This window comes from Bubalus kerabau, chromosome 4 (assembly GCF_029407905.1).
Source record: "Bubalus kerabau isolate K-KA32 ecotype Philippines breed swamp buffalo chromosome 4, PCC_UOA_SB_1v2, whole genome shotgun sequence".
Taxonomy (NCBI): domain Eukaryota; kingdom Metazoa; phylum Chordata; class Mammalia; order Artiodactyla; family Bovidae; genus Bubalus; species Bubalus kerabau.
Window position 1 is genome coordinate 53,130,686 of NC_073627.1, and position 25,781 is coordinate 53,156,466.

Here is a 25,781-nt window from a genome sequence, read left to right on the forward strand (position 1 = left end):
CTAGGTCAGGATCCTGTTATACATTCTCATAGTTCCTGTGACTTTTTTCTTACAGCCTTCATCACAACTGTAATTAAGTGTTTCTTTATTATTTTAATTTCAGCATTCCTCACTAGACTGTAAGTTCCATGAAACAAGGGGCTATAATCTCTGAGTGTATCACCGTGTCACCAGTCTATAAAGTACCTGATACTCTAGCCAGATATTAAAAAAAATAACTGTTTCACTATTCTGAATAGTCTTAATAATTTGAATAGTTTTATAAACTGGCTTTGATGAGGCCATTCCATTTTATCAAATGTATGTATTTTTCAATGTAGACAAGATTCAAATATCGTTTCTCTGGCTCCTCCACCTACTTTACCCAAATCAGCCAAAGTAAATGGATATCTAGCTGGGAGGTGAAAGCTGTTACTCAACTTCACCTTCCCTAAGCATCAGAACACCCAGATCCTATCCAACCAAAACATCCTGTTACACATTCAAGTCCTTTACTACATTACAGACATCATTAAAAATGGCATCTTGTTCATTTTTGCACTGACTATCAGAGATCAGATCAGATCAGATCAGTCGCTCAGTCGTGTCCGACTCTTTGCGACCCCATGAATAGCAGCACGCCAGGCCTCCCTGTCCATCACCAACTCCTGGAGTTCACTGAGACTCACGTCCATCGAGTCAGTGACTATACTTAGTACAAATTGTGACAGTTCGTTAATAAATGAATAAATGAATGCTAAAACACTAAAGATCATTAACACAATGATGAAAGTGATTCAAAAGGAATATATGAATCTACTCAAAATTACTAGGAAAAGTTTTTGTTTCTGAAATCAAGTTTGTCTTGATATCCCTTGTGTTCCTGCCTTCATTCATCTACTCGGGAATATTCACACTGCTGCCAAAGCAACAAGAATAATGAAGGAACATCATCAATCTACTTAAAAAGAAATATCAGATTCAAGAATTCTAATACTGCCATCATCTCATAATATTTTGACGCTTGAAAGCACTGGTTTACTGTGCATTCAATTTCATTAATGCTGTTATCCTTTAGGGCAAGCAATGGATAATAGCCCTTTTCTGAGGTTTATAAAACTGCCAAGAATGCATGGAAGCTTATAAATTTATGTGTGTTTGTTAAAAAGTCAATAATTCAACAAAATTAAAGTAGATGCTGGTATTTTTCAATCATTAATGTAATTTTTCCAAGTTGATTAAAAAATAATATACTTAAATAGTTCAGTTCAGTTACCTTCAGGACTAAAAGAAGTTTCCTAAATGAAAAAAGGAATTCATAATGATTATCATATGCCAATACTAAGATCACCAACTGAATTTTAAATAGTTTTCAAATGAACTCTAGCTTGTTAATGCAACATACTATATTACTAAAGCAAAATAATACACAAATATAAAATTTATTATCTCAGTTAATCATTGTTCTGATACTGCTTTTCTGATACTGCATATTATCATCAAATTTTATTAAACTTATTGTAGAAGTCTAAGATACCAACTTGAACATTTTTAAAGCATAAAATTTTTTAGGTACATGCCATGGTTTCATGAATTTTTCTTCAGAGGAAAAAGGCACAATACCCATGAAGGGAGAATATTTTTTATACTATTAAACTGTGTTAAGGATAAAAATGTAAATAAATGCAAATAAAATGGAACTTAAAAATCTAAATACTGTACCTTATAACATCTCACAAATTATGACCATGCCACCAGTTTGAGATGTGGATGCCTGAATTATAAAGTTGAAGGCTGTTTTAAGTTTTTAGATCATACTAATTGGCCAAAGGATTTGCTTTAGATACCCACTGAAAGGGCAGCGTTGTTATACTGTGACTTAATTGCATTAAAAGAAAACAACTTTTCTTTCAGTTATTTTTCCACCACCATCTAATAATATAAAGGTCTTGGTTCACTCTCCTGCCCCTCAAATACTTTGCTTTAGTGCACAGAAAGTTTTCTTTTCAGCTATTACACGATTAAGTATGTCCTTATAGAATGATCAGAAGCATCTGCGAAAGGTGGAAGTGAAAAAAATCCTCACTGGGAAAGTTAGCTTAATGCGTGCCCTTCAGAGTGGCCCATTATCAACATTTCATAGTGGGTTTCTTTATTTTCAGGTCCCTAAGGTATGTGCTATAAATTATGACTTGAACTAAACAAGTCACACTTGGCTCCAAAATGAAATTTTCCTACCTCTACTTTCTAGTCCCCAAGGTGGGAAGAGGAAATCCTGGTCACAGCCAAAGAAGTCATATTTTTGGCTCTAACATACATTTTCCTGTTTCTCTAAAAGCCAAACTCCGCAACTGAGACTACAAGAGTCTTAAGTTAGTATTTTAAACTATATTTTAATTTTTACTTCCATAATCTGTCTCAAATTTAAGAAAAAAAATTTAGTATCATAAAATTAATGTCATTGCCTTCTTTTTCCCACTCAGATCACTTTTGTAACTCAGACACTGACCTTAACTCTTTAAAATATGAATTCAAATTCAAATGAAACAATAGAGAAAATAAGGCAGAAATAGATTGTTTCATTTCCATAAGATAAAATACTTCAGATGTTCATTTATAAATAATTTCTACTTATTTTGCATGGTAGATTAAGTATTAATGTAAAAGAAAACTGAAAAGTCCTAATTTATGGTCCAGTAATTTGAAGTATTGTTTTAGGTTTGGAAGAACCATTTACGGAAATCATTTAATTCATCATCTCATTTTATAGAAAATAAATGGCAGACAGAGCCTGGGGTGATTCCCAGAGAGTATAACCCTCTGACCTTGAGTGTGAGCAGAACCTGTGACTTGCTTCTGGCCAACAGAATATGGCAAGAGCAATGGGGTAGTCACTCCCTTGATCAGACCATGTTATAAGGTAAAGGTGTGGAAGTTACTCCTCTTATGTTGTTGTATGATTCCATCTTAGGAGACTGGAGCTAGACAGTATCTTGTCGGCCTTGAAGAAGTAACCTGACATTCTGTGAGAGGGCTTGTAAGGCGACCACACAACAAGGAATTCCAAGCAGCCTGCAGGGCATGAGAGCAGCTCTTGGCTGGATCAGTCCTACCGCTATAAGCAACTGAATTCTGCCAACATAGTAAATGAGCTTGGAAGAAGATCCCAAGATCCAGATGAGAAAGCAGCCCAGCTGGCACACTGATTGCTGTTTTGTGGAACCATAAGCAGAGGACCCAGCTAAGCCATGCCCACACTCCTGACCCATGGAAACTGTGACGTAAGAAATGTGTGTTGTTTTAAGTCACTATGTTTGTGGTAATTTGTAACAGGGCAATAGAACACTAATACAAATAGGGCCACTATAATCAATATACCCTCTCTATTAACATATTCTACTATGTGTTAGATAGGCTGTAAAATACTAGTGGAATTGAGTACTACCTTCATAACACCTTTAATGATTTATGATGTAACAACACACTGTACTGCCTTATTATGTTACATATGAATGTATACTACTGTCCTACTCATCATCTAATAATGATCACTATCATTATCATGCCTTAATTAGAGTCTAGGAATGAAGGACTGTTTTTCTTTTTTTTAATGTTAAGTAAAATAAGCAACAAAACCAAATACTATTTTGATAACTTATTTAAAATGTACTTAAATTTAGTTTTGGGCTTCCCTGGTAGCTCGGTTGGTAAAGAATCCGCCTGCAATGCAGGAGACCTTGGTTCAATATCCGGATCAGGAAGATCCCCTGGAGAAGGGATAGGGTACCCACTCATTATTCCTGGGCTTCCCTAGTGGCTCAGATGGTAAAGAATCTGCCTGCAGTGCAGGAGATCTGGATTCAATCCCTGTGTCAGGAAGATCCCCTGGAGGAGGGCATGGTAACCGATTCGAGTATTCTTGCCTGGAGAATCCCATGGACAGAGGCGCCTGGTGGGTTACAGTCCATGGGGTTGCAAAGAGTTGGACATGACTGAGTGACTAAGCACACACAAATTTAGTTTTAATTAATTTTGCTTTAACAAATATTTACTAGTTATAATAAATATATTTAAATATAAAAGTATATATTTAAGATTTAAACTATATTAAAAAATAAACATTTGAAACAGGAGGAAAGAGAGCAGGGCACAACCTTTGCAAGAATGACATAGCCTGAGGGCCCAACATAAAATGATGATTAAAACCAACTATGTCCAAGATGGCAGACAAGTCAGTTTTAACTAGACCGTGATCTTTAGTATATGCTCACTATAACACATCAGCAAGCTAAATGACATACCCAGAGGCACCATGACAGTTCCAAGGCTGACCATCAAAGATCAAAAAGCGAGCAGTGGCCCAATTCCTGGAAATCTCCGTTTCTTCCCCTACTCCGTTTCTTCCCCTAAATGATTGGAATAATCCACCCATTCATTAGCCTACGAAATTATCCAGCTCATGAAAGCTAACCATACCACATTTCAAGGTCACAGTCACCCTCTGCAATGGCCCACACTCCGTCCGTGAAGTATTTCTCTCTGAATTAATCCACTTCTTACCTATCACTTTGTCTCTCACTGAATTCTTTCTGCAATGAGACATCAAAAACCTGAGATTCATCAGGTCCTAAAACCAGGTCTGTGAACTCACTTGGAAGACTGTGGGTCTTGGCCAGGTTCAAGTCCCAGCCACGTGGATTAGAGTACCAAACTGGGTTTTAGCTTGGTTTGAGTCCCAGCTTTGTGGGTTCAATTCCCAAGCAGGGTTTTGGATGGGTTCGAGTCCTGGCACACGGGTTCAAGTCCCAGCCTGAGGTAAATGGTTTTATATCTAATCCTTAATTAAACTAATTTACTGAACACTCAATATAGTCCAAGGCAATATTTAAGTGTGGAAACAAAGATAGTTAAGAAATTGTCCTTATCTTTGAGGAACCCCATCAAACAGACTATAAATCATATTTATAAACACTAAAATATAACAGAGAAGGAAATGACTATCACTCCAGTATTCTTGCCAGGAGAATTCCATGGACAGAGGAGCCTGGTGGGCTACAGTCCATGGGGTTGCAAATAATTGGACACAACCAAGTGACTAACACACACACAAAATACACTATAATGAAGACAGTGTAAATACGTGTTTTCAGTTCAGTTCAGAAGCTCAGTTGTGTCCTACACTTTGCAATCTCATGGACTGCAGCACACCAGGCTTCCCTGTCCATCACCAATTCCTGGAGCTTGCTCAAATTCATAACCATCGAGTCGGTGATGCCATCCAACATCTCATCCTTTGTCATCCCCTTCTTCTCCTGCCTTCAGTCTTTCCCAGGATCAGGGTCTTTTCCAGTGAGTCAGTTCTTCGCATCAGGTGGCCAAAGTTTCAGCTTTGGAGTTTCAGCTTCAACATCAGTTCTTCCAATGAATATTCAGGACTGATTTCCTTGAGGACTGACTGGTTGGATCTCCTGGCAGTCCAAGGGACTCTCAAGAGTCTTCTCCAACACCATAGTTCAAAAGCATCAATTCTTTAGTGCTCAGCTTTCTTTATGGTCCAACTCTCACATCCATACATGACCACTGGAAAAACCATAGCTTTGCCTAGATGGACCTTTGTCCACAAAGTAATGTCTCTGCTGTTCATAACCCAGGGATTGAACCCAGGTATCCCATATGGCAGGCGGATTATTTACCATCTGAGCCAACAGGGAAGTCCAAGAATATTGGAGTGGGTAGCCTCTCCCTTCTCCAGGGGAACTTCTCAACCCAGCAATCGAACTGGGGTCTCCTGCATTGCAGGCAGATTCTTTACCAGTTGAGCTACCAGGGAAGCCCTAAGTATGTACTTTAGGAAGTATAAATAAAAAACATTGGTAAACTTACTACATAGGTAAATATAAAAGCCAATATTATTGAACTTTTGTTTTGCAACTTTTTAAAAGGAAAATACATAAAAGAATAATTATAAATTAAGCTAATGGCATACAATGTATAAAGGTGTAATCTGTGTAACAGAAAAAGGGAGAGACAGAGATTAAGATGTTACTTCTAACCCCTAAGGTAACAGTAAGAAAATAACTAAAAAATATATACAAAAGGAGAGAAGGGAATCAAAATACTATACAACAATAAAAAAAAAAAAGGCTAAACAAAAAGGAATTGAGGAACAAAAGTCACATAAGACAGGCAGAAAACAGTTAAATGGTAAAACTAAGCCCTTCCTTAAGAATGATTACTTTAACTGGATTAAATTCTCCAATGGAAAGGCAGAGATTGGCAGAATGAATTAAAAAACATAATCCAATAATATGATGTCTACAAGAGACTCATTTTAGATATAAAGAAGCTAGATTCATCTTATAATATATGTAAAAATTTACTCAAAATAGAGCAAATATTTAAATTTGAGAGCTAAAACCGTGAAACTCTTTGAAAAAAACATAAGGGGCAAAGCTGCATGACCATGGATTTGGCAACAGCTTACTAAATATGACACCAAAAGCACAGGCAAAAACAGCAAAACATAATGTGGATTCTATTAAAATTCCAAACTTTTGTATTTTTTATATCCTGACTCATTGGAAAAGACCCTGATCCTGGGAAAGATTGAAGGCAGGAGAAGAAGGGGATGACAGGCTATCTTATATCCTGCCTGCACTGCAGGCAGATATTCTTTACTATCTGAGCCACCAGGGAAGCCATCAGTTCAGTTCAGTTCAGTTCAGTCGCTCAGTCGCAGCACGCCAGGCCTCCCTGTCCATCACCAACTCCCGGAGTTCACTCAAACTCATGTCCATCGAGTTGGTGATGCCATCCAGCCATCTCATCCTCTGTCGTCCCCTTCTCCTCCTGCCCCCAATCCCTCCCAGCATCAGAGTCTTTTCCAATGAGTCAACTCTTCGCATGAGGTGGCCAAAGTACTGGAGTTTCAGCTTTAGCATCAGTTCTTCCAATGAACACCCAGGACTGATCTCCTTTAGAATGGACTGGTTGGATCTCCTTGGAGTCCAAGGGACTCTCAAGAGTCTTCTCCAACACCACAGTTCAAAAGCATCAATTCTTCGGCGCTCAGCTTTCTTCACAGTCCAACTCTCACATCCATACATGCCCACAGGAAAAACCATAGCCTTGACTAGCCAGACCTTTGTTGGCAAAGTAATGTCTCTGCTTTTGAATATGCTATCTAGGTTGGTCATAACCCTCCTTCCAAGGAGTAAGCGTCTTTTAATTTCATGGCTGCAATCACCATCTGCCGTGATTTTGGAGCCCCCAAAAATAAAGTCTGACACTGTTTCCACTGTTTCCCCATCTATTTCCCATGAAGTGATGGGACCAGATGCCATGATCTTCGTTTTCTGAATGTTAAGCTTTAAACCAACTTTTTCACTCTCCACTTTCACTTTCATCAAGAGGCTTTTTAGTTCCTCTTCTCTTTCTGCCACAAGGGTGCTGTCATCTGCATATCTGAGGTTATTGATATTTCTCCCAGCAATCTTGATTCCAGCTTGTGCTTCTTCCAGCCCAGCATTTCTCGTGATGTACTCTGCATATAATTTAAATAAGCAGGGACAGCCTTGACGTATTCCTTTTCCTATTTGGAACCAGTCTGTTGTTCTATGTCCAGTTCTAACTGTTGCTTCCTGACCTGCATATAGGTGTCTCAAGAAGCAGGTCAGGTGGTCTAGTATTCCCATCTCTTTCAGAAATGTGATCCACACAGTCAAAGGCTTTGGGAAGCCATAAACATGCTTTAATTATTATTATTATTTTTTTTTAAAGGCCAAGACTTCATTTTGGAGTCCTTATTCTTATCCCTTTATCATATGTAATGCAAAATATCCACCACCCCCCACCCCCAACCACTGTTGACTTAGGGCTTGTGCATGTGACATGCTTTAGGCAACGTGTTAGCTAATGTGACAGAGGTAGGTGTTTGATAATTGCTTAGACAGTCAAGCTTGCCTCCTGCACCTCTGCCATTGCAATGATAACATGTTTTGGCTGGTTTGTTGGTTCACAAAGGATGAGATACATGTACAGCAGAGCTGATCCAGTTGAACTCAACCTATGCTGGTCAAACCATAGCAAGGCAACTAAGCTCAGCTGAAATCATCTATTGCCCACCCCACCTTCATAGATGTTGACCCACAGTGAATGACTGGTGTTTCAAGCCACTGAATTTTAGAATTGTTTGTTAGGAAGGACTGGCCCAGAAATACAGCATCAAGAGATACACTTTCCCTTACAAGTCTTTCCAGTAAAGACTTTTCCTCTTCATCTGTCCCTTGATCCTGCAGCTTAGACTATTCTTGGGTCCACCTACTTGCCCCCTTTTGGAACCACTAGGGAAACGCCTTTAGAATAACCTTCCTCCTCCCTGTGCAGACCTCACTGAAGCTTCTGTGATTTTGCTGTTTTATATAACTAGAGCCACTGGATTTCAGATAAGCACAGACAAGCAAGACCATGACTGAGGAATGTCAGAGCATGTCACTGGTATCTTTTTTTTTGTTTTTCAATGACAGACTGAGATGTTGCCTGGGAAGAACTTATCCTGAGGAAAGAAAGCATTAAGAAGCCCAAGACTGGTGCAATAAACAACACCCAGAATCACAGCTGTTGTGAGAGAGGATAGAGAAAATAGAAGGTAAATGTATTTTTTTTTTCTTCAAAAGTAAACACTACTTAATTTTAAGGATTTTTTTTCAAAGAATAACAAAATAAACAATTATGTTCTCACTATATTTTCTTTCAGTTTGTTTTTTAGTAAAACAAACATTATAGGAAAAGCTAAAGTCACTGGGGACAGGAAAGTCCCTGATAACTAGTTAAGCTAGTTAGTAGCTAATATTAACTAGTTAATAAAGTCCCTGATAACTACCTCCAAAATCATTCCTTTCTCTTCTCATACATAATCACTATTATGAGTTTGATGTGAATCCTTTCAGGGCTTGTTACTTTGTGAGTGTGATATTTAATACAACCCAGTTATTAGCCATAAAGCTATCTCCTTTTCCAGCTCTCAAGGACTCATATATAGGTCCAAGAGTGAAAGATGATACAAGCAAAAGGTGAAAGTGCTAGTTTCAGGGGAAAAAATTTATATTTAAGACATGGGAAGAACGTGTGGTAGAAAGTGTGGGATTCTTTCTGCTTAAACAAAGCAGCATCTGTACAGTAATATAATACTGTAAATATACTCAAGATAAAATGTTAAGACATTCAAAAAAGACAGTACCACTGCTAATAGCAGTCCCATCAACAGCACTTAGCTTCAGCGGAATGAGCATTAATGCCATTGAGGGTGAACCCAACAGTTTTCTTGAGTAGATGTCTACTGTTTCATCATAGTACTAGTCAGAGGCAGCATTCGCCATTTTAGAAAAGGAGCCCTAATGAACGGTCATCAAAACTTTCAGTACTAACACTTGTGGCTGGAGAAAGGCAATGGAAGCCAACAAAGTTACTGAAGACTGAAAGGATTAAATATCCCTTGAGGACTTTCAGAAATATTGAGGAGGACCAGAGGTTAGGAGAGTATAGGAGCTAACTTGAGAAATATTAACATTGTTAATACTATGTAATTCCAAATGTCTAGTAAAATATTATCAATGAAAAAGATAATTACTGAGGGAAAGAACTGTTGCTTTAACATGAGATCCTAACAGGTTGCATCCTGAAAGGGATACAGATTATACTCAATAGAGTCAGAAAACCTTAAGTCTTGGTCTCAGATTCCTAGCACCTTCAAATTCCTGTAGCAATAAAAGAAAATTCTTCCCAATAAAGATAATATCACCCTAGGATTCAAATTATTACAACAAATAGTTTTCAAAAATTTTTAGTGAACAATCAGTGATAGTGAAACAAAACTCCTGTTTCTGGCCAAGGCAGAGTAACTGTCTTAGGAATATTCCTCCCACTGTAAGTAACTGTAAATTGGACAAAATAAATAAAGCAACTGCTTTCAGGGGGGCAGACACAGGGCAGCATAAGACTGTAATCTCAGAGACAAGGGAAATCCATTAGGTGAACTCCATGACTCTCAGTGCTCCTCTGGGTATAATTTTTCAACAATAGCGCAGAACACAGAAGTACAAGCAGAGTTCGGTGGTCCTGCTGAGCTGAAGTGGAAGACAGGAGAACTTGAGGCAGCAAAAATCACTGAAATCTGCAGGACAAGACATGGCATTGAAGAGAAGAAAGGGCCCTAGAATTCCCTGGGGGGTTCTCTGTCAGTCTGTGGCTCAGAGTTTGATAAAACACAGATTGCTGGGGTCTATCTCCAGAGTTTTTGATTCAGGAGCACTGGATGGAACCTGCAAATATGTATTTCTATTACTTGATACTGATGACGCTGATGACACAGGTGGTACTGATGCTCTTGATCCAGTCCTATACTTTGAAAATCATTTGTTTTGAGTAAAAGACAGTGCAGGTTAAAAATAAACCCAAATCTACTAAACCTTTCTCACTCATTCTGAGTCACTAGAGCATTAACATAGAATGTCTGAGGATACAAGAAAAATGTATAGTTAACTTTACACAAAACGAACAACTTCTGTGATAAATACAACTTCTAAGGCTTTGATGGCCTACCTGAAGATCTTTCACATTTGGAAAAGGAATTCCTATTGTTACGACAGCGCGGGCATTATCATCTGAGAAATCCAGACCCTCACTCACTTTACCACGACAAACTGCCACCAGGAGGGCTCCATCTTAAGCAACAGAAAATCAACATTTTTAAAAGCATAATCAAGATTCCCAGAAAATGTCTTATTCTTGTCATTTTGAAAAGATCTGATTATTAACTATAATATCAAATTAAAAAGACTCAAAATTAAAAACTACTGTAAGATAAAGTTTTTAAAGTTCAATGTCTTCAAATAAAACAAAATTACATTTTGACACAACATGGTAGGACCAATTTACAAACTGTGTATCTCCCAGTTAAACTATATAGAAAAACCATGTCAGAGTAATAACCTGCATGTGAACCGAGCAATTGTGAATCAACTGTTTTATCTTTAAAATATCTGAAATTGAGATCACTACCTTTACCACCAGAATGTAAAGTTATCAGAAGGATTTAAAGGACTCTGTACCATTAGATCAATATTATACTGCAAAGTATTTAAAACATACACACACAGAATACTCTGTGCATACCATACAAGGATATTGACAATTATGTTATAGCATCTTTGTGATGTTTCACTGTTTATAAGTTATTATTATTTGCCCTTTCTGTGAAATGTTTTATGGGCATTTTCTAACTTTGAAATTTAGCCTTCAGTTATGTTTACTTTACGCAATTAAATATAAGCACAAAGTATATTTTTGCATAAAAATGTAACCTCCTTCCACTAGTAAGGAAGATATTAATGCATACTCTACCATCTTCTTAGGTAGTGTAAGGAAGTTTATAGGATAATACCTGAAGGCATCCCATTTCTTAAAACTGAACTGGCATCTTCAAGTGAAAGTACTCATAGGAGAACAATTCCAAACAGAAGAATTTCTTTAACTTAATTTTCTTTTCACTCAGAATTATAGAAATAATTTTTGAAAAAAAGGCAATACAAATATAATTCTAACAGCACCAACTTGTCACTTTATGGTAAAAAAATTTTTTCACTATCAAATAATTTCCAATTACCTTTTTCTCCTTTGTACTTGATTGCATCGTAGTATATCTGCAGTAATTCATCAAAATCAATTTTTTCTCCTCCCTGTGGTTCTGCAATGACTGTCTTCACCAACTCCAGATTATGCCATAAGCCAGTAGAGAGCCAACGTTCTTTTAACTTTTCTAATAACTGAAAAGGGGAAAGAAAACATTGAGTTTCTTGTGTATCCAACTGAACAAACTTATATTTATCTGTTTAAAGACAATCTGATTACAACATGACTATGGCAAGAGTATTAACATTTCTGTGTTTTAGTCTAAAAAATGAGGAAAACAATTATACATCATAGAGCTGTGACTGGGTAAATTCATTAACCAATTTAGAAAGCGTTGAATGAGGCCCTGCACACAGTAAGAGCTTCATGGATGGTGACTGCTATGGCTGCTGTTACCATTATTATTGCTTCTAACATTACTGCTGCTACTGCTACTATGTCTATCATTGCTATCTTGGGGATTTCAGAAGCAGGAAAAAAATTACCTCGAAGTTCATAAATTTTAACTTATCTCTAAATCTAAGGTAAAGTTCTTAATATCCTTAATTAAATGAAGATTTTTAAAGATCATCTTACATAGTACATAGGTAGCCACGCTGCTTGAAAATTTGATCATCACTGATAAACTGAATTGAGCAAATATATAAACAGAACCTCAGGCAGCCAATAAGTACAAAACATAAAAGCACAAATGGAACATTTACAAAAACAACCATATGACAGATTACAAAAGGACTTTCAACAAATTTCAAAGAATATCAGATTAACCACATATTCTAACAACAATACAAACTTAGATTAAAAGTCAATAACATAAATTTAGTGAAAAGAAACAAACATACAAGCTCAACACTAAAGATTATATTCTTAAAGAGCATATGGGTTATATGCCAATTATATCTCAATAAAGCTGCAAAAAGAAAATAAATAACAACAAAAGAGAACATACAGAGAAGAAATCAACAGAATTGATGACGTCTTTAGATCTGAATGACTAAAAAACGTACCCACAATCCAAAACATGTGGTATGGAATAAAGGTAATAAGAAAGCAGAAGTTAGTAAAGATAAGAATTGAAATAAATTAAAAAAAAAAAACAGTGGTAGAGATTATTATGACTTAAGTTGAATTGTTTTACTTGTTTTATGCAAAGAGTTCTATGCAATATGGGCCAATTATTACAATATAGGCAGTGAGTGAAGTGAAGGTTCTCAGCCGTGTCTAACTCTTTGTGACCCCATGGACTGTAGCCTATCAGGCTCCTCCATCCATGGGATTTTCCAGGCAAGAGTACTGGATTGGGTTGCCACTTCCTTCTCCAGGGGATCTTCCCAACCCAGGATCGAACCCGGATCTCCCACATTGTAGGCAGATACTTTACCGTCTGAGCTACCAGGGAAGTCACAATATAGGCAAGCATCAAGAAATTACTTCAAACCTCCAGAGAACAAAAATTAATTTTTGTAAGATGATTTATTTCCTCAGAATTTTAACATATCTATTTTTGGAAACAATAATAAGACAACAAAACAATTTTTTAAAAAATCACTGCTGCTGCTGCTAAGTCGCTTCAGTCGTGTCCGACTCTGTGCGACCCCAGAGACGGCAGCCCACAAGCTCCCCCGACCCTGGGATTCTCCAGGAAAGAACACTGGAGTGGGTTGCCATTTCCTTCTCCAATGCAGGAAAGTGAAAAGTGAAAGTGAAGTCGCTCAGTCGAATCCGACTCCTAGTGACCCCATGGACTGCAGCCCACCAGGCTCCTCTGTCCAAATCACTGCTATGGTCTAAATGTTTGTATCCCTCCAAAATCATATGTTGAAATCCTAATCTCTAAAGCTAAAAGTATCTGGAAGTGGGGTCTTTAAAAGTGATTTGGTCATGAGCATGGAGCTTTCACAAATGGGATACTGCTCTTATTTTTGAGATCTCACCGAGTTCCTTTGCCCCTTCTACCACGAGGGCATAGCAAGAGAGAACTGGCTCCCCACAGGAAGAGGGTTGTCACCCAACCATGCTGGCACCCTAATCTGGGACTTCCAGCAGGGCTATGAGAAATATGATCCACTGTTCATAAGCTACCAGGTCTGGAGTATTTTATTCCAACAACCAGAACATACTAAGAAAATCCCTAACTGGTAAAACAATTCATTGCATATCATACATTGATCAGGGTATTCTGATCAGTAAGAATAAAATTTTCCCATAACACCATGTTAACAGGTAAAAAACAACAGGGATATTATTAATTTAAAAAACTTTACTTTGGCTATTAGAATTTACTTTTTGAATATACACCTTCTGAATCAAAGTTTCTCACCATGCAAATTCTTAGTCTCTTCTAGCTGCTGTAATTCAGTTAGAAGAGCATAAAAATATCCCAAGGATGTAAAACCAGATGAAAAGTATCATGAATCTGCATAATTATTGATTCTTAATAGAATTAAATTCAATGGTGCTATACTCTTTTCTGAAAACACAGATAATATTTCACCTCTGATTCCTTGAATCCAAAAGAATAACAACTCCAGTGTTTTGAACATTCAAAATCTGGAGAAATACACAGCATTTTACTGACTGACTTCACTTTCACTTTTACTTTACTTAAGGAAGACCATTAAGTTGATGATTCCAAAATATATTCAATTTTAATAGATTAACATCTCTTTACAAAGAAAAATCTGAGAAATAAAAAGGAAATTGGATCAAAGTAGAAATTTCCCCCCAGAATCCAGCAGGGATTTTTCCTCCATTATGCAGAACAGAATTCAGAATATCAAAGGGTTATAAATGATTTAGAAATATTTGTTTACAAAAGCTTAGAAAAATTTCAAAGCAGGTGTGATATATGCAGTATTTCAAAATTTGCTACAATGGATAACTATAAAAGACATTCTATTCACTGATTTTGGATTCTAAGAACTTCAGAAATTTATGGACAATGAGAATGGCCACAAGTTTATAAATAAGTTGTGAATATGACAATTAAAAAGAAACTGAAAAATCCTTCTAATCAGGAATCTACACACACAAGTTAAGAGAAAGAACATCCACAGAAAAGGTTTGAGAGGCCTCCAGAATCTACAACTGGAACTGGTGAAGATCTTTCCCTGTATAGAACCAGCCCATAAAAGACTGGGAGAGGTGGCTGTTGTTTTAAATGGGTAGATACAAACCCAAAGTCACATGGAACATGAAGAAACAGGAGGAAATGACCCAATCAAAGGAACAAAATAAATTCCAGAAAATCAGCCATAAAGAATGGAGGTATATGATTTACTTGATGAAGAATTTAAAGTAACCATCATAAAGATGCTCAACAAGCTCAGGGAAATGATACATGAATAAAATGAGAATTTTAAAAAAAGAAACAGAAAATATAAAACAGAGCAAAACAGAAATTTTGGAGCTGAAGAATACAGTAAATGACATAAAAAGTTCACCAGAGGGATTCAACAGCAGTCATAGTCAATCAAAATAAAGAATCAGTGAACTAAAACACAGGTCATTTAAATGATCTAGTCAGACAAATATAAAGAAAAGAGAATGAAATAGAGTCAAGAAAGCCTGGGGGATTTACAAGACACCTTCAAATAGACAAATGTACACAGAAGGCAAAAAAAAAACAAAGTGAGAGAAAGGTACAAAGTTTATTTAAAGAATTAGTAGCCAGAAACTTCTCATATCTGGTAGGGGAGAATGGATATCCAGGTTCAAGAAGCCAAAAGACACCAAAAAGGGTGAATCCAAAGAAGGTTACACTGAGACATATTATAAACAAATTGTCAAAAAATCAAAGACAGACAGAATTTTGAAAGTAGCAAGAGCAAAACAAGAAGGGAATGGGATAATATATTCAAAGTGCTGAAAGAAAAAAATTGGCCCTCAAAATGCAGAAAGAATGGGAAGAGGAGGAGGATAAGAGGAGGTGAGGGGGAGGAGGAGAGAGAAACTTTCCCAGAATTACAAAAGCTGGGGGAGTTCATCACCATGAGATTCCTTACAAGAAATACTAGGGGGAGTCCTTCAGTTGAAATAAAAAAGATGCTGGAAAATAAAACAAAGCCATAAAAAGTGGGCTTTAAGTAAAAAATTGTTAGAGACAAAGAATATTATATATCGAAAAAGCATCAATTCATGAAGATACAATTATAAACATACAAACACATAAGAACAGAGCCCCAGAACACATACAAAACAAAAAATTAACAGAACAGAGAGAAACAAATAGTTCTAATAGTAACAAACTTCAACATTCCAATGTCAATAATGAACAAAACAACCAGATAGGAATTCAACAAGTAAAAGACAACTTGAAAAATACCATCAACTAATTAGAGCTAATAGACATATACAGAACCCTCCATCTAACATAGCAAAATACACATTTGTCTCAGTTGTGTGTAAAAACATCCTCTAGGATAGATCACAGGTTAGGCCACAATACAAAGCACATTTTACAAGGATTCAGTGTTTTTTCTGACTACAATGAAGTGGAAATAGAAATCAACAACAGAAAGAAAACTGTAAAATTCACACAAAAATGAAAATTAAACAACACACTTTTTAAAAATTACAGTACAGTTGATTTATAATATTATGTTGGTTTCTTGTGTAGAGAATAGGGATTCAATATTTTTGTAGATTATATTCCATTATGAGTTAATACAGGATAATTGCTATAATTCCCTGTGCTATACAATATAAGCAACACACTTTTAAACAATCATTGGATAAAATCAGAAATTACAAGGAAAATTAGAAAATACCTTTGGACACATCAAAACAAAAATACAAATATAACTTACAAGACACAGTGAAACTGTGCTATGAAAGATATTTTAGCTGTAAATGCAAACATTAAAAAGACCTCAAATTAATACCTACCTGCATTTTACAGTAGAGCAAATTAAGCCAAAAGTTAGAAGAAAAAAATTAAGATTAGAGCAGAAATAAATGAAATAGAGAACAGAAAAAAAAATAGAGGAATGAACATTGGTTCTTTGAAGATCAACAAAATCGACAAATCTTTAGCTAGACTGACTAAAAAAAAAAAAAAAATGACTCACATTACTCAAACCACACAAGAAAGTGGAGACATTACCACCAACTTTATAGAAATAAAAAGGATCATAATACTATGAACAATTGTATGCTACCAAATTGAATAATAATCAGGACATAATGGACAAATTCCTATAAATACACAATCTCAAAAAACTGAATCATGAATAGAAAATCTGAGTTGACTTATAACAAGTAAGGAGTTTGAATCAGTAATCAAAAACCTTCCAACAAAGAAAATCCCTAGATCATGTGGTTTCACTGATGAATTCCATCAAATATTAAAGAATTAGCATCAATCCTTCTCACACTCTTCCAAGAGAATGAAAAAAGAGAACATTTCCTGACCCAATCTAGAGGCCAGCCTTACCCTGATACAAAAGGCAAACAAAGACACTATAGGCAAAAAATAAACTATAGACCAATACTCCTTACAAATATCAATGCAAAAACTTCAACCTATACTAGCAGACAAAGTTCAGCAACATACCAAAAGAATTATACCTTATAACATATTTTACAGCATGTAAAATCACAATGTAAAATGATCATTTTTTTTCATTTTATTAATGTGTATTATATTAATTGATTGTCAGATATTGAACAATGCTTGCATTCCAGGAGTAAATCCCAATTTGTCATGGATATTAGATTGGAGATGATAGGAAAGAGAGAAGAAGGCTCATAGACACCCCCTGATTAGCCCAAATATTTAGTCCAGATTACCTGATTAGTCCAAATATAAATTGCAGTACCTTTCACTCATTAAGGCAACACTGGAAAAGGGCCAAGACTGGGAGGAAAGATTACAAATAGATGTTCAGACTGACATATTGAGGAAGCAGTGTGTGATGCTGTGATTTATAAAAGAAATATAAATACATATATATATATTTGGATTTGTCCCTGTTCTTGGCACAGAGCTTCTAAAACTCTTGGAATTTCCTGAGCAATAAGAACTATTAGGGGCATCTTTGGTTCTCAGTTTCTGAAATAGCTCCAGAGTCATATATAAAGGTTAGAAGATTTATTCATAGCAAGTCCCTTCAACCACACCTGATGTTTGGACAGTCCCAGGCAACCTGAGGACAATGGCTGGTTGCCAGCAGAACTGCGATATTGTGATTTACAAGAAAAACACACATTTGGTCATTCAGATAACCTATATATATATATTTGGTCTTCATCTACCATTCCTGGCTCAGCTCCCCAAATCCTTGGAATTTCCCAAGTGTTGAGAATGATAAAGATGTCTTGTGTTATGTTAATGAGGTTGCTTTTGAAAAGTAGCTTAGGATGGGGTTAGTTGTCTATGGAGCCCATCACTTCAGTCCCACTCCCTCTGCTGTTGGGACCCTGTACTGTGTATTGCTCCATCTGGCTACTGACTGATATCCTTTAATATCCTTTTATAATAAATTGGTAATCCAGTGAGTAAATGGGTTTTCCTGAATTCTGTGGGCTGCTCTAGCAAATTATTAACCCCAAAGAGTGGGTAGTGGGAACCTCTGGTTTACAGCCAGTCTGTCAAAAGTATGGGTAACAACCTGGGCGTGAGACTAGTGTAGGATGTAGAGGGTGGTCTTGTGGTTGTGAGCACTTTATCTGTGGAGTCTGATTCTATCTCTGGGTGTACAGTGTCAGAACTGAATTGAATTCTTGGACATCCTGCTGGCATCCAAGAAATGACTGCTGGTGTAGGGAGGCTTACACACACACACACATGCATACACACACTCACACATACATACACACGCTACACAGGCTGGAATAGTCAGGAATCCTTTTGATGAACCAGGTATACGAAAATTCCAACCCTACTTCCAACCTCCAGGGAGGAGAAAGGGGCTACAGGCTGAGTTAACTGCCAATGCCCGATGATTTAGCCAACACTGCTGGCTAACGAAACCTGCATAAAACCAAAAAGAATGAAGCTCAGAGAGCTTCTGGGTTGGTGAATGTATTCACATACCAGAGGGTAGATACCTCAGTTCCGTGGAGACAGAAGCTCCTATGCTCACACCTCTTCTAGACCTCACCCTATATACTTCATCTGGCTAGTCAACTGTATCTTTTATAATATCCTTTATAATAAGCTGGTAGACTATGCCAAAGCCTTTGACTGTGTGGATCACAATAAACTGTGGAAAATTCTGAAAGAGATGGGAATACCAGAGCACCTGACCTGCCTCTTGAGAAACGTGTATGCAGGTCAGGAAGCAACAGTTAGAACTGGACATGGAACAACAGACAGGTTCCAAATAGGAAAAGGAGAACGTCAAGGCTGTATATTGTCACCCTGCTTATTTAAATTATATGCAGAGTATATCATGAGAAATGCCAGGCTGGATGAAGCACAAGCTGGAATCAAAAGATTGCCAGGAAAAATATCAATAACCTCAGATATGCAGATGACACCACCCTTATGGCAGAAAGTGAAGAACTAAAGAGCCTCTTGATGAAAGTGAAAGAGGAGAATGAAAAAGTTGTCTTGAAGCTCAACATTCAGAAAACTAAGATCATGGCATCCAGTCCCATCACTTCATGGGAAATAGATGGGGAAACAGTGTCAGTCTTTATTTTTGGGGGCTCCAAAATCACTGCAGATGGTGACTGCAGCTGTGAAATTAAAAGATGCTTACTCCTTGGAACGAAAGCTATGATGAACCTAGACAGCATATTAAAAAGCAGAGACATTACTTTGCCAACAAAGGTCCGTCTAGTCAAGGCTATGATTTTTCCAGTGGTCATGTATGGATGTGAGAGTTGGACTGTGAAGAAAGCTGAGCGCCGAAGAATTGATGCTTTTGAACTGTGGTGTTGGAGAAGACTCTTGAGAGTCCCTTGGACTGCGAGGAGATCCAACCAGTCTAGCCTAAAGGAGATCAGTCCTGAGTGTTCATTGGAAGGACTGATGCTGAAGCTGAAACTCCAATACTTTGACCACCTGATGTGAAGACCTGACTCATTAGAAAAGATCCTGATGTTGGGAAAGATTGAAGGTGGGAAGAGAAGGGGACGAAAGAGGATGAGATGGTTGGATGGCATCACCGACTCAATGGACATGTGTTTGGGTAAACTCCAGGAGTTGGTGATGGACAGGGAGGCCTGGTGTGCTGCAGTCCATGGGGTCGCAAAGAGTCAGACACAACTGAGCGACTGAAATGAACTGAACTGAAATGTAAGTCAGCGTTTCTCTGAGTTCTGTGAACCACTCTAGTGAATTAATCAAACTGTGAACCACTCTAGTGCATTGATCAAACTTGAGAAGGGAGCTGTGGGAATCTTCAATTTATAGTCGGTCAGTCAGACACACAGATAACCTGGACATGAGACTGCTGTCTGAAGTGGGAACAGTCTTGTGGGATGGAGCCCTTAACCTCTGGTATCTGACACTCTGTTCTAGACAAATACTGTAATAACTGAGTTAAGCTGTAGGACTCTCAGTTGGCGTCACACAATTGTCTAACGCGTGGAAACCCATATATCAGGTGTCAGAAGTGAAGCTGTGTTGTAGTAGATTATTAATCATAGAGGAGACACAGAAGAGGTGTTTTTTCTCTTGAGTGTGATACTTATAGGAAAGTCAGAACTGAACTATAAATTGGGAAACCAAGACAATCAGACATAACAAGAAGAATGAATACAGATGAGACTGATCAGCAGCAGAGTACAAATAAAGAAAAGAGTGCAGCAAGACAATCTTATTCCCTCTCTATCACACTGCACATCCAATCCATCAGTAATTCCTACCACCACTGCTTTCAAATATTGTCTAGACTCCAAACACTGCTACCATAGTGGTCCACGTCACTACCATCTCTCACATGAGTTACTAGCTCTGACTCTTACACAGTCACCATGCTTCTTATGCTCTCTACAGTCTGCTTCCATACAGCAGCCAGCACAATCCTTTTAAAATTAAGTCTAAAGCCTCCAATGGCTTCCTACCATATCAGAATAAAATCCAAGCCCTACTATGGCTTGATTTTACCACAGCTACTTCTCTGGCCTGAGATTCACCTGAGAGGTGACACCTCTTACCTCTCCCTACTCTGCTTCAACCAGGGTAGTCTTCCTGTTGATCAAACAAGGCAAAGAATCTGCCTGCAGTGCAGGAGACCTGGGTTTGATTCCTGGGTTAGGAAGATCCCAGAAGGAAAAGGAGAAGGAAACAGCAACCCACTCCAGTGTTTTGTCTGGAAAATTTCACGGACAGAGGAGACTGGCAGGCTAGTGGGGTCGCAAATAGCTGGACATGACTGAGTGATGAACACACATACACACACACACAGTCTTATCGATCAAACAAAACAATACTCTTCTTCCACAAGGTTCCTTCTGTCTGAATATTCTTCCCCCATATCAGAACAGTTTGCTTCCCCACTTCTTTTAGGCCTTTACTCAAAGTCACCTTCTCTGACAGGCCTTGCAAAACCATCCAACTAAAATTCTAAAGTACCTCTATCCACTCCCCTAGGAATTCCATTTCCCTCTTCTTTGCATTATTATTTTTCTACACAGAGCTTACCATTATCTGTCTGTACTAGTCCACTCAGTGAAAGTGAACTGTTAATCACTCAGTTGTGTCCAACTCTTTGAAACCCTATGGACTGTAGCCTGCCAGGCTCCTCTGTCCATGGAATTCTCCAGGCAAGAATATTCATGTGGGCAGCCATTCCCTTCTCCAGGGGATCTTCCCAATCAAGGGATCAAACCTGGGTCTGCCTCATTGCAGGCAGATTCGTCACCATCTGAGCCACCTGGGAAGCCCTTAGTTTACCCAGGCTGCCATTAAAACAAACAAAAAACTCCAGTCATTTCATAATAAATATACATATCAAATCATAAACTTATATATATATATTCAATAATACTTCAATAAAGCTGGAGAAAACATACCACAGATGGGGTAATTTAAACAGAAATTTATTTTTTACAGTTCTTGACACTGGCAGGTTGAAGATCAAGGTGCTGGCTGATTCATTTCCTGGTGAGATTCTCTTCCAGGCTTGCAGATGGCCACCTTACTGAATCCTCACACACTTTTTCCTCTTTGCTCATGCTGTGGGGGAGACAGCAAGATTTCCAGTATCTCTTCTAGTACAGACACTAATGCTATCAGATCAGGGTCTCACCCTTATGATTGCATTTAACCTTAATTACTTTCTGTGAGTCTTCATTCCTAAACACAGCCACACTGAGGGGGTCAGGGATTCAACATATGAATTTGAGCACAGGGAAGGTATAAACATTTGGTCCACGGCATCATCTAATACATAAGAATCTTTCTATATATCTGGTTTATTTTCTGTCTCTTACCCCTGGAATGATTTTTGTTTGTCTTGCTCACTGCTAACTGTCCAGTACCTAGAAAGTGGGCAATACATATTTGTTGAATGAATTTAACAAATGAATAAAAAAAGGAAGGTTAAAAAAAAATGGAAGATCAGAGAAGGTAGTAAAGGAGGAGGAAAAAAAAAACTCCCTATAAAGTCAGGTGCCAAAGTCCTTGATATGAGTATTCATGTGATCTATAACATATCAATAAAGATGAAGCAGAAAGGATGACATGATTAAAAGATATGAACCGAGAGACTAGAGTTTTCTGTTGGTGAGTTTCTCTTTTTCCTTTCCTTTCTTTTTTCCCTTTCTTCCAAAAAAAAGATGGAGAGGTTATGGCTTAGAAAGAGCAATGGAAAGTAAATAGGATACCAATCCTGAGGTACTACAGAGAAAACAGCAATCACAACGTGAAAAGATTGACAAGAAAATGACATGTCCTCTGTGTATATCCAGATTCTAGTTCAGGTAAGGAGGTACTGGGAACACTGTAAAAAAGGGATCAGGGGATTTGGTGACTATGAGACAATATTTCCACAGAACACAATGTGTTTATTGTAATCTCTTCCATGAAGATTCTTTTAAGTACTTTAAAAGCCAGAATTCTTTTCAGGATTATACAGGAGATATATGCAAATCTCGAGTGTAGCTCTATAGCAAAAAAACATACTGATTACTTGGAGAAAATGGTCTGTGGCAAATTTTTGGTTTTAAATTAAAAAAAAAAAAGGTCTATAGTTTTCCCATTCTCATTACAGGTGAGACTCAAATAGCCATCTATATACATCTTAATTACTTGCCCCTTGCCAGAAAATTCATACAAAACTATATACCCATTACCCTCAACTTTTAAAATTTTCTTAAGTATCCCAACAAAACACCTAAAAATCAAGAAACCTGGAGTAAAGTACACTGACACAGAATCATCTCTCAGGTTTTAACATACATATGTAAAAAATATGAAGAATCTGTTACAAAAGTTTACTTAGCTCATAAACAGCAAATGTTATTCACATACAGAGAGTCTAGTCTATGCACAGTGATACAGATGATTTAATCTACTCATTTACATTCACATCACTTAGATTTGATGAGGTCAGAAAAAACATTTTTGTGTAGGACCTCACAAATTAAAAGACATTTTTGAATGTTTATGCCTTATCTGGATATTGTCATTTTATTTTTTCAAACTTTTTAAAACCGGTATCTCACTAGGGAGGCAGTAAGTTAGAATGCAACCTAGTGGGGAAATCCTGCATATGCTCAATGTCTATAGCTTTTACACAGTTCCAGATGTTCAGTACATTAATAATGCACTAACTCAAAGCCTCTTTTTGAAACTTTAGAAAGTGTAAATTGCATTAAGACCTCCTTGCCCTCATTAATGGAATTGTTACAATCCTGGTCCTCTGGAAAATGTTTTTTGGCATGTGTTTAACTTTATAATATTGCCATTTACTCACTTTAATAGCCAGTACTCAAGTCTTAATGCTTTTAATAGGCCTGCCTAAACAGACTACCATCTTTTGTAATCTTTTTCACATAATTTATTTCTTAGGTAAAAGCTGTCATATCTTTCCATCTGAAGATGATCTGTCACATTCATTTCACGGGGTACTAATATATAAGAAATACCTACTTTCTTTGGTTCAGTTGATATGTACTGATAGTTGGCATATGTTAGGAACAATACACACTTCCTTGAAAACAGAAATAAAAATGAGAAATTAGCAGTAGTATATTTTTATAACATTTTAAATTAAAGGAAAAAAAGGGCATATCCTTAATTCTTGCTGCATCCAAATATAAAATATGAGAAAGCCACAAATATTCATTTCTATTGAAACAACTTCCTACACTCTAGCTATTTAGTGTTATCTCAAGAGGCTGGGTTATAGTTCAGGATCAAACTATCAATGAATATGCATGCAGTCAGTAATATATTAGGAAGAATAATAGGGAGGAATACTGTCCTGAAGTGAAAGGAACACTGCTTGTAGTTGTTGGCTATCTATATGGAAATGAAAGGTCCTACGGTCTCAGACAAGGAGTAGTCTTTCTCATAAATTTATTAAAAGAATGAAGACTATGAAAATGTCAGAACTGCAGTAATTACTGCAACTGATATACTTATTTACAGCCATTTATTGATATATTTTAATAAAAATCCACAATACTTGCAGTGAAACATTTTTCAAAGAAAACAATTTGAGAAATAACATACATTTATTTCTTCACCTACTTTGCTGAAATCTCTTGAAAAGAAAATAATAAGAACTCAATTGATATTTAAGCACAAAACAAATTCTTAACTCTTTAAAATACATATTCCAAATTTCTGTTGATTGATCAACATAATTGGTTCATTAATGTCTGAAGTAACCATTTGGTTAAAAAGTATGTATTTAACCAATTTTGCTATTTTAGAGTCAAGAAGTATTGGCTTAATAAATGCTGGCTGAGACCAGAATGAATAAATTCACTTATACGTTTCATTTCTTACCTGAGTAGACTGATTATAGTTTGAAAAAGGGGGGGAGCTCATTTTCTATCCCTCTGTTAAAAGACAAATAGTTAAAGTAAACTGAACAAGGTCAGTGCATCTGCACTATTAGAATCTAAGGTATAATCTAGACTGAGAAAAGAAAATTAATAAGAAGCAACCGCTGCAATTTTCCTAAAAGCTACTACTTTCAGGTATTGCCAACCTGAATCTACTATAAAGTTGTTATTATAAAACTTGAAGGTGAAATGCTTTGGGAAAAACATCACTTCACAGTCTAGTGGAGAAGACCTAAATGAAAAATGCATAAAATACAATGTGGTAAGTGCTATTATAGATGTATATGGTTAGCCAGAGGAAAGAGTGACTAACTTTGCCTCAGGGTTAAGGATGGTTTAATAGAGTAAACCTTTGAGCTGGATGGAGAGTATAAAGTTTCTGGATAACAGAAGACTCAGAGAGTGGATTTCAAGCAGACACAACACCATGAACAGTACTGCTGCATAACAAATTATCTGCAAATCCAGAGACTTAAGACTCACTTTTTCAAATAATTTTTAAAATTGTGGTAAAATACACGTAACTTAAAATTTACCATCTTAATCATTTTTAAGTGTATAGGTCATAGTGTGAAGTATATTCACATTATTGTACAACCAATCTCCAAAACTCTATTCATCTTGCAAAACTGAAACTATATCTATTAAATAGCTCACTCCCTTCTTCCCCGAGCCCCTGACAACTCCCCTTCTACTTTCTGTCTCTATGAATTTGACTAGATCTCTCACACGGATGGAATCATACATTGCTTGTCTTTTTCTGACTGGCTTATTTCACTTAGCATAATAACCTCCAGGTTCATCCAGGCTGCAGCATAAAAACAATACCCATTTTATTACCTCAGTTTCTGGAGGTCTGAAGTTGTCATCTGGGACTTCGGGTTCTCTTCCCAGGTCACTGGTTATTAACAAAACTTACTTCCTATTGGCTGTAGGACAACTGCTCCCATTTTTATGCTAGTCATTAGTCAGGACTGCTCTCAGTTCAGAAACCACCTGCAATTCCTTGCTACATGCCCCACCCTCCCACCAGTCAGTTTAACACAGATGCGGCTTTCCTCCAGTCTAGCCAGATATCACATACCTCTGACTTTCTCTTCTGCAACCAGCTTCAGAAAAGTCTCTGCTTTTAAAGGGTTCAAGTG

The 25,781-nt window shown here is 37.0% G+C and overlaps 1 protein-coding gene across 12 annotated transcripts in view; it reads right to left on the minus strand.

The window, feature by feature from the left end:
- BRIP1 (BRCA1 interacting helicase 1) overlaps positions 1-25,781 on the minus strand; it is a 189,137-nt gene that overhangs the window by 57,843 nt on the left and 105,513 nt on the right. For all 12 annotated transcript variants that reach the window (XM_055577414.1, XM_055577413.1, XM_055577410.1 and 9 more), the window contains 2 exons: positions 11,642-11,801; positions 10,579-10,700 (listed from right to left, as the gene is read on the minus strand). In XM_055577414.1, coding sequence (XP_055433389.1) covers positions 10,579-10,700; positions 11,642-11,801 — 282 coding nt within the window. The remainder of the gene's footprint in view (positions 1-10,578; positions 10,701-11,641; positions 11,802-25,781) is intronic.